We start from the raw sequence: 10966 nt of genomic DNA, 5'->3' as shown, positions 1-10966 counted from the left end.
TCTAAAAGTATAATTTTATTTTAAATTTCTCTCTCATCAACTTTTTACCAATCAATCTTATAATTAGTTATCTAGTTCTAAGAAACTCATGAATCAACAAAAATAACAAAATTTTCATTTAGTCAAACTAAACTGAACTCAAATATGTTCATAGTCGAAAACTAACCCTAAATTTTTAATTTCAATTTTTTGTCTTTACCACGTTTCAATTTGATACTAACACGTAAAATGAGTTAAATTTTGATGGTTGAATTGAGTGTACATTTTATATGTAAGTTAAAAAAGTAAAAAACTTTTTGTTCTATAATGATGAGATTTGTTATTATTTAATTGTAATTAATTCTTCGTGAAAAATATTCAAAGGTGGTTATACTATATATGTAAGGATTAAAAAAAAAATAGTAATAATAATAATAATAAATGAGTGGTGTACTTTTGCATAATTAATTTTGAGACAAATGAATTTTTACACTTCTGATAAAAAATAGAAAAGAAAAATATATATAAATAGTGTACCTTTCATCCTCATACAATCCACTACTCTTTATATCCCTCTTCCACTTTAAAATCTATCGTCCCAATTCCAATTCCATTTCCATTTTTTACAATTTTTCTTTCATGCCCAACATCGCGAACCGAAAACCTTTTTCGATCTCAATAGGAACCAACCACCAGCGGAAGCGGAACCAACCACCAATGAAAGCGTAAGACGTATACGAGAAGCTAGGAGCTTACGTGATAAGCGCCTACAATGCTGAAATTTGCAAAGCCAGAGGTCCTTTTAGAATCTTTGCAAAATGTTCACAGAGAAAGCTAACTTAACGGATTGATTCCAACCAAGAGCTGGTTAGAAGATGAATGACTCTTAGATCGAACTTGGAATCTATGATGGTCACTCTTAGATACCAAGACAATTCACTCCAGAATTAGCTTGATCAAAACTAATTCAATGAATCGGTTTAAACATCAAAACTAAAGCAAGGTTTGAAAAGGAATAACACCAAAAAGGTATCAAGAAAACACAAAGGTTTTGTCTGTATTCAACAATTCATCCCCAAACAATGAATATTACAAGCCTTTAAATAGGTACAAAAGGTAACCCTAACATAATAAAGTTCAGCCACCAACCATAAATCACTAATAAATGCTATTAAATACAAATGGATAAATTGTTTTAATGGGTAATTCCACTACCAAAGGCAAGTCTTCTAATTATTTTCCAATATCAGCCACTCCATTATCTTCTTGATTCGATATGCTAATGCTATAAAGATTTTTTGGATCAAAAGCCTTTGTTTCAACTTGTACACTAGCTACCTTTTGAAGATGCAATGTATAGGCCTCTTGAATCTTCTTAACCTTGCTTCTTGTAATCGGTCCTTCGGGTACATGCAAAGGGTCAGCAGTTGAATTCATATCATTACGTATATATATTTTAGGGAGTACTTCGGCTAAGGCCTACCAAGTAAATGGCCTACCAAGTAAATGGTTCTACCGTCGTAGGTTATGCAATTGTGTGTTATGTGTTGGCACGTGCCCGTGGATCTCCACATGTCATTAATTGTATGTTAGACTGTTACGATTTAATACGTAAAAGTTTGCAAGGTGAATGTAGGTCGTTTCTGAAATGACTTGATGTGAGATATAATGTGATGTAATGTGTTGTGCTGAAATGACTTGATGTGCGATATAATGTGATGTAATGTGTTGTGCGATATAATGTGATGTGATGTGTTGTGCTTAGAATGTTTATGTGATCTCTAGATGATTTGCTGTGTTTTTTAAATTGTATGTAAACAGCATAATATGTATGACATGAAATATAACCCATTAGAGTTATGTATGATGTGAAGACTGGAAAAATGAAAAACAATATGATATGCATGAAAAATGATAGTGGGGTTCTATTCAATAATGTTGAAAACGGAAAAATGTTGGGACCCCATGCATTATGTGTGTTCATGCATTAGGAGATACCCCTATTCCATCACGAGGGTATGGACGCGTACATCCATTAGGCAGGCGAAGTATCGTTATGTTTTACATAATGCTGCCGTGACGATTACTAATTCTAATGGGTGTTCGGCAAAAGTTGAGCTACTAAAGAAGGCTCGCCCGACAAGAAAAGGGGCTAGCGGTGTGCGAACTGACTGGTGAGTCCATACTCGCACGTATGGGCTATGTAGAGTATATGGTACACATCCAAGCTGCTCAATTAGAATAAGTGTCGTAGGAAAAATAGACTGATATAATAGGTCCCATCATAGCATATTGCATGTTCTTGTTGCATAACCCTGATAGGGGGTCACTTACTGAGTATTCTAGAAATACTCAAGGCTCGTGCTACTACATTTTTCAAATAAAGACTCTCGTGCTACTACATTTTCAGATAAAGGCTCTCATGCTACTACATTTTCAAATAAAGGCAAGGCGCCCATGTGAGACCAACGGCAGCATTGCACATCTTGTGACCGTGGCACATGCATAGGATAGTTGTTTTCTGTTCGTAGTAATAGTTATTATAGATTGAATTTCATTTTCATTCATGTATAAGTTGAATTGTAATCGCATTAATTAATCATAGGTTAGTATAGGGTGTTTAGTTCATAATTGTTTTTTCTTTCTTTCTCTTGTATTTGTTTATTCACGAGGGGATAAATGGTAAATTGATGTTGCATTTATAATAACATTTCAATTAAAGTAAATTCCGTATTAAATGTAAGAAAGTTAAGATAAATTTCACGTTTAAGATATAATAATGACCTTTTTTTTTTTTTTTTTTTGGGTCTTACATAGTATATAGTATATAAATATACAATTTACACCAAATTAAAACAATTAATTGAAGCAACTTCATCTATGTAACATGAACACATAAAATAAACTAGATAAGGCATCAATAAGCTTCCATTTCCTACACTTCTAGAACCATCTACAACAATGTATTAAATCATTTTTAAGGAAAAAAAAACAGAGAAATAAATGATATTTCTAGAAGAATCATTACATTTATTTTTGAGTTCTAGAAGCTTCAGTACCGGACCTTCTAGAACCAATAACAAACCTAATCGTAACGATTTAATTCACAGAAGATAAATCCATGATAAAAAAAAAAAAAAAAAAAAAAAAAAATTTGATTTTTTAATTTTCTTAATTAATAAATAAGAATTTTAATTAAGAAAATAAAATATAAAAAAAGAAAAGAAAAAAAAAAGAGCCAAAATGAATGATTGGCGTTAATTCGGGGAAGAGCTTAAGAAGAGGCGATGTATTAGCGAGGAAATGGGACGATTTAGTTGAGTGGAGGCGGGGGAACCGTGAAGTCACAGTCTTGGCGTTTTAAAAAAATCGTGCACGTGTCAACGTTAGAAGTTAGGTAGCCAGCTGGGTGGTCCCACATAGATACTTCAACAAGGAACTCCCCAGTTAACTACCGTACACAACAACGCATACTATTATTCTCTCTCCTCCATTCTTCTACATTTTGTCCCGTTTCATTGACTCCAAATCTCGCGATATTTCGCATTCTCCATTTTATTCATTTAAATAAAGAACCTCATTTAAGTTACCGGCTAACGGGAAAACACAGAGAAACGCTAGCGTTAAACACAAATAATGAAATCGCTGCCGGTATTTCCTACGACACCGCGTTACAAGCACGCATGTAACCAGTACAATCACCGCGTGTTTACCGGATACTGCCGGTTTGATTTTCTTTTTCTTTTTTTCTTTTTTACTCTCACCAAAAAAATATATTTAGATAGTTATTAGTAATACGTTACGTGTATGACATGAATAATTGAATTTGAAAGAAATAGAACAGAAAAGAAAAGAAAGATGGATTTACAAATGTGCCCCTCATGTAATGCTTGTTTGGTTTCTAACTCGCAGCTGCCCTTTGTGTTGGTCTATAAATATGGATATTTGTTCCATTGTTTATCCCCCAACACGCACACCACAACCCCTCTCTAACAAATTCCACTCAAATTCATTCATACATTCATTCATTCATTCATTCCCAAACCAAAATGCCTGAAGCCCCCAAAACACCAACCTCTGTAAGCCCCAATTACAACCTTGTTCAAAAAAACAACGCCATTCTCCAATTCATTGAAGATGTCACCACCAACGCCGACCTTGTCCAACGCCAAGTCCTCTCCCAAATCCTCTCCCGCAATGCCACCTCCGAGTATCTCTCCCTCCACGGCCGCCCTTCCCCCGACACCTTCAAATCCTCCATCCCCCTTGTCTCTTACGACCACATCCAACCCTTCATCTCTCGCATCGCTAATGGCGACACCTCCCCTATTCTATGCTCCTCCCCCATCTCTGAGTTCTTAACAAGGTCCATACCTCTCTTCTTCTCAAATATCCACTCAATCTCATAATGGGTCTCACGTTTTGGTTTTGGTTTTGATTTTGATTTTGATTTTGATTTTGCAGCTCTGGCACTTCCGGCGGCGAGAGGAAGCTGATGCCCACCATCGAAGAGGAGCTCGAAAGACGCTCACTTTTGTATAGTTTGTTGATGCCTATCATGACCCAATTCGTTCCGGGCTTGGAAAAGGGTAAAGGAATGTACTTTTTATTCGTCAAAGCGGAAGCCAGAACCCCTGGTGGCCTACTCGCTCGCCCTGTTTTAACCAGCTACTACAAAAGCTCCCACTTTAAGAACCGCCCTTATGATCCTTACACCAATTACACAAGCCCCAACGAAGCCATTCTTTGCCCTGACGCTTACCAAAGCATCTACGCTCAATTACTCTGCGGCCTCTGCTACCGTCTCGACGTCCTCCGCGTCGGCGCCGTCTTCGCCTCTGGCTTCATCCGTGCCATTCGCTTTCTTGAAAAGCACTGGCAACTTCTCTGCCACGACATTCGGACCGGGACGCTCAATTCCCAAATCACGGACCAGGCAGTTCGCGATGCGGTCATGTTAGTCCTGCGTAGGCCTGATCCAGAGCTGGCTGATTTTATTCACGAACAATGCTGCAAAGGGTATTGGAAGGGAATTATTACAAGGCTGTGGCCCAACACCAAATATTTGGATGTGATTGTTACGGGCACAATGTCACAGTACATTGGGACGCTTGATTATTATAGCAATGGGCTGCCTTTGGTGTGCACTATGTATGCTTCTTCCGAGTGCTATTTTGGCGTCAATCTTAACCCTCTTTGTAAACCAAGTGAAGTTGCTTATACACTCATCCCTTCCATGGCCTACTTTGAGTTCCTTCCTGTCCAAAGAACCTCCAACAACGACGAATCTCTCGACGATCAACAACTCGTCGATCTCACCGATGTCGAACTCGGCAAAGAATATGAACTCGTCGTCACTACTTACGCCGGTAATTAACCCATTTAATTATTTTTCTCTCTTCCTATTTCATTTTTTTTTTTTTTTTAACATTGGCTGATTTAGAGAATGATTATGAATTTATAAGCAGAGTAATATCATACCATTGTGGAGAGTCGTGATTTCTAACAAATGTGACATGGGATTTGAAATTGAACAGGCTTATATCGTTATCGAGTTGGCGATATCCTAAGAGTGGCAGGATTCAAAAACAAAGCTCCACAGTTCAACTTCATTTGCAGGAAGAACGTGGTTCTAAGCATTGATTCGGACAAGACAGACGAAGTGGAGCTACAAAACGCAGTGAAAAACTCAGTGAACCATTTGGTGCCATTCGAGGCAACATTGGCTGAGTACACAAGCCATGCCAACACATCAACAATTCCAGGGCACTACGTGCTGTATTGGGAGCTGAATCAGAAGGGTGGCTCGACAACTCCGGTACCGCCCTCGGTGTTGGAAGATTGTTGTCTTACGATCGAGGAGTCACTGAACAGCGTATACCGACAAGGGCGAGTGGCCGATAAGTCAATCGGACCACTAGAGATCAAGGTGGTGGAGAGTGGAACGTTCGACAAGCTCATGGATTATGCCATAAGCATGGGAGCTTCTATAAATCAGTACAAAACCCCAAGGTGTGTGAAGTTTCAACCCATTGTTGAGCTATTGAACTCCAGAGTGGTGGGTTGTTATTTCAGCCCTAAGTGCCCCAAGTGGGTTGCTGGTCATAAGCAATGGTCCCAACAGGATTGATTAATTAAAAGCTCTTGGTTTTTTTTTTTTTCTTTTTTTTTTTTTTTTCTCGCAAGCAAACAAAATAATGATCATATCATCCTTTTTCTGAGTAAGCCAATGTAAAAAAAGAATCGAAAAACAAATTTTCTGTTCAAATCAAAATCTCCCTCTCTCTCTCTCTCTCTCTCTCTCTCTCTCTCTCTGATTGGGTGGCAGTTGTTCATTGCAATGATGATCATGTTTTTGAGGGAATTTTGGGTTAAGAACTCATGATATTCCACCCAGAAATTCTGCGCACTCAACACAACTCTCATGGGCTTTTGTGAGAATTGAAGATAACAAGAAAGATAAAGGCTTTATGAAAAGCATACTATCTTTTTCCCTAAGCTAAGAGTGTGTGGTGTGATGGGCGAATGGGTTAGTTTTTGTTGCGAACTCCAAAGCAAACAAGTGGCCTTTGATGGCATTAATAAATTATTCCAACCCATTTCAATGCATTGATAACAACACATTCAGAATTTGTATTTGTTTTTTTAACAATCCATTTAACCCTAATTGGTTTGCTTTGTGAATATGTCTATTTGTAATCCATTATTACATGCACATTCATGATATCATATCCTTTAAACAATTCTTCCCCACATGATATCAATTACAAATTTAAGTTTAATTAATGTACCAACTCCATAATTGAATACCTCTATTAAAACTGACCAATTACAAATAAATGTATTCATGTTCAACCATTTATCCTAATTATCTGCTAAAATATTAATTAAGTTTGATGAACTTAATTAATGAATATTTAAATTATTTATTGATTGTAATGTTGAGTTAAAAGTTTAAAATTAATAAATGGTGTACAATTAGAAGAGAGATGACACAACACATTTTTAGTGTTCTTTAGACTTTTCAACTGCCAAGAGACTCTCTCCATTCCCCAGCCTTCTAAAATTTAAATTNTGATCGGTTCAATTGAACTGGCTTCGTCATCATCTTTAACCTTTAGATAATGGAAGATGGCACGGGATCGTGACCCCATAACTCTAAAGGAAATTTCGAACTTTAGAGCTCAAGGTAGCCATTGTCTGTGCCAAATCAGATACAAGTTGGCCAATCACATCACTCACTTCTCATTCACTTCTCACTGGGAAGCTTCCCATAGGCTGATATAAGGTGTGGGGTGGCCTCCAAATGCCCAAATTGGGATTTTAACCTCTTTTCTATTTGTTCTTTATATATACATTACTTATATTAAATCAATAATTGTTTAAGTGTGTAACACATCTATTTCTCTGGCACGATAGAGACATTACTACATACATGATATAATTAATATGGTCATTACTACATACACCATATGATTAATATGGTCAGAGAAATCGTTAAAAAAAAAAAAAATCAAAACAAAGTCATAGACTTATGTTAAAGATATTTAGTAATAAATTATAGTTTACCATATATATTATATTTAATATTTTATTATAAGGCAAATATCTAATATGTGCATGATTATCATGGGTATTTTTCCATTTATTGTTATTTTCATTTATTACTATTTCCATATGGTTGTAATTTATTTGATTGGATTAATTAAACCTTTAATATAACAATGTCAACAATATAGTAAAAGAAAACATTAATATAAGTTCGAATGCAACCATGAATGCTCTGCATAGACTATTAAAAGAAAGCGATGAATACTTCTATCCTAACTTAGCTTTTATGACCATCACAACAACGCAGTCATCCATCCATGTAGAGGTGCTTTACATTTACTTGAAAAATAAGAGTAGCACGTAGCTTGACATTTTTAAAAATATTCAATAAGTAATCACACTATTGGGTTAGGAAATGTATACATAAACAATCATGATGAGATCTATCTTTTTACAAATGTCATAGTACGCCCTTGGTCTCCTTCTAGTCTAGGTAGAGTTGGATGGGTGATATTTCTCTACACACGGCCCACACACGCACACATAAATCCACTAGGCGGGCTCATATACATATCTCATGTGTCTGGTGTCACAATCGCACTCTTGTGGCAGCGGAACAACGATTATGTGGAATTTGTCCTAACCTAGCGAACAAGTCAACTGTTTGAAATTTGAATTTTGTGGACAATATTGCGTATACTCGAGGCTCGAGTCACGTTTGAGAGAAACGTTTTCGAAAAATGTGAGCGATGAAATACATCTAAAACAATTTTAAAGAAACTAATGTTATAAGTCGAAAGCAATTAAGCAACAATAATGACATTGATTACATATAACTCACGTACGAAGAATTGACCACTAGTCACATATTCTCTATAATACATTTTGGGGTATATTAGCCATAGCAGGTGCAGAGATGATTTTAGTGACGGGTCATACACCCCCTATGTTACCAGTGAGAAGCGAAGACCTAATCCCCGCGTTACGAACCACCCTTGGAGCAGGGTAGGGACTTTGGACGCTTCGCTAGAAATCTCGTTTTTTTTTAAAAAACTTTGTCGTTTCAAAGTGGCTTGACTCCCCTAGCTCGATGTCAACTCCATGAATTAAGACAAAGCCCATAAAGACTCGTACATGTATATCATCAGATTATGGACACGAACGGTTAATGAGTTAAATAGACACCATATTACAGATACTTTTAACAAAGCAAATTTAGTTCCTTTAATTGCATACTAAATTAGTTGTTGGGTATGTGATGGAGTCTACATCATAGAAAAAATATGTATCAATCTATTGTAACTCTGTCCATTATCAACCTCCAACATTGATTAAATGCATGTAAATTTGCCAAATTAATAGAAAATGACAGACAGTTAAACGTTATTTTCACTCTTCATTAATTATAGTGGTCAGCCACAGCTCCTTATGAGAGGACACAATAAACAAAAAAAGTCATAATATTGAATGGAAATAGTGGGTACAAGTGACAACGAACGGCGGCGGGTGCGGGTGCGGGTGCGGCGGCCACGGCGGAGGAATGGGTAAGGCCCAAAACATTGATGTTGTAATTCAAACCGGGCCACCGGGGGGAAAGGCATGTTAAAGAAAAGTAGGGTTTGGGAAGAAGAAGATGAAATGGTGCAGAGAAATGGGAGTAAAATGGGAAAAGAAAAGTTGTTGGTTTGTTAGAGAACAAGTATATTAAATATGAGATAGTGTTCCCTTACATAATGTGTCTGCAAAAACAGAGGCCAAGGCAACACCACAAATATCTTCTTCTTCTTCTTCTTCTTCTTCTTCTTCTTCTTCTTCTTCTGCTTTCAGACAAAGACCAGAAAAGAGAGGGAAGAAGATAAGGTGAGGGAGGCTCAGAGGTTGCCAAGCGACAGCGACACCGACAGCTACAGCGACAGCTACAGCGACAGCTACTGTTTCTTTTAGTTGACTCTGTAATTTGCATCATTTTGCTGGCCCTTCTTTTACTTTCCCTGCTCTGCTCTGCTCTGCTCTTCCACTGCCAAAATTCAAGCTACACCTTTCACTCTTTAACTCTCCTTGGGTTTCTAAATGTAATCCAAATGAGCCCACCACACCCGCAAAATTGGTCTACTTGGTGTGCCCATGTCAACCGGCCCAGTTGGCCTGTTTACACCCCACATTTTGTCAATTCCCTACAACAACAAACCTTAAATCCTAAACTTCCATTTTTTTTTTATGGGCAGTATGTTTATACTACTTGATCTAAGTTTAGACAACTAAGGTTTATATCTAAAAATATAATTTTTTGAATTAGAAAACTACGAATATATAAAGATGTCCGAGGGCGAGAATAGGGAACCACCCATCCACGTGAAATTTCTCATTTATTTTTCATAGGTATAGAATATAGATTATCGACCTAATATAGAAAAAAACCTCTTTTCAATTGAGATATATCAATAAATCTAATAATAATTCAATATATATATAACGTTACTACAATATCGTTAAAAAGAATTTACTTTAAACATGTCGTAGAACTTAAATATTCATAAATTCATTTCAAATTTAATAATTGTTAAAAAATGAAAAGACATCTTTTATCACAATTTAAGTAATTTAACTACTTCGACTTGATTACATAATCTCCTTAATTGACATTGTCATTCACACCTGGCCATGAGCAGTAGTTCTGTCTCTTTAATCTCTCATTCATAACTAAAGAGTTTCGGCTTTCAAACACAGTCAAACTGCTAACTCCTTCATTGATTCAAAGACGGTAAACTCTCTTTAATCGTTCAGCTACTTTCTCTTCCTGTTCCGTCTCATTCATCTCTCCCCTCACTGTAAACTCTTAGTCAGATGAAAGGTATGATCCATGAATATTGATACGTATATTCCATAAAATAAGTATATTTAATTCCTAATTAATTCGATATGGAACGACTTAGTATTTCTTCATTCATTCTCATCCAATCCTTCAACTAAAAAATATTAAACATGAGTATTTAAAAATACTTAATAAGTGCCCACCTATGAATTATAAAATGCAATTATAAACCATCATAGTTGAGAGTAAAACCTATATTTCATGACTATTTCTTAAGCTTCATTTTTCATTTTTGGGTTAGATTGGATTCATAACATTTCTCTACTCACGGTTCACGTAGGCGAGCACGAATCTACTAGGCCAACTCGTATACGCACCTCTTAAACCTAACTACAGGGTAATGCACGCTTGACTTATTGAAAACAAAGAAAGAAATGAGCATTGATTTATTATTATTTATAGTGCTTCTCTTCTTGATAACACCACATGTAACGACCCGGGAAAGAAAGAAAGAAAAAGAAAATATTATATATATAATAAATGAAAACGAGAAAACGAAAAAAAAAAAAAAAAAAAAAAAAAAAAAAAAAAAAAAAAAAAAAAAAAAAAAAAAAAAAAAAAAAA

The 10966-nt window shown here is 36.1% G+C and overlaps 1 protein-coding gene across 1 annotated transcript; it reads left to right on the top strand.

Annotated features, from left to right (window-relative positions):
- The first annotated feature begins 3958 nt into the window (after positions 1-3958).
- On the top strand, positions 3959-6247 carry LOC111783810 (indole-3-acetic acid-amido synthetase GH3.6-like). The gene is made up of 3 exons (XM_023664650.1): positions 3959-4345; positions 4444-5348; positions 5517-6247. Exons 1-3 carry the CDS (start codon positions 4029-4031, stop codon positions 6107-6109), a joined length of 1815 nt encoding a protein of 604 aa, XP_023520418.1. The 5' UTR covers positions 3959-4028; the 3' UTR covers positions 6110-6247.
- The last annotated feature ends 4719 nt before the right edge of the window (positions 6248-10966 follow it).

Source organism: Cucurbita pepo, unplaced genomic scaffold (genome assembly GCF_002806865.2).
Source record: "Cucurbita pepo subsp. pepo cultivar mu-cu-16 unplaced genomic scaffold, ASM280686v2 Cp4.1_scaffold000102, whole genome shotgun sequence".
Taxonomy (NCBI): Eukaryota; Viridiplantae; Streptophyta; class Magnoliopsida; order Cucurbitales; family Cucurbitaceae; genus Cucurbita; species Cucurbita pepo.
Note: the sequence above shows the minus strand (reverse complement) of the source record. Positions and strands in the feature narration are given on the sequence as shown.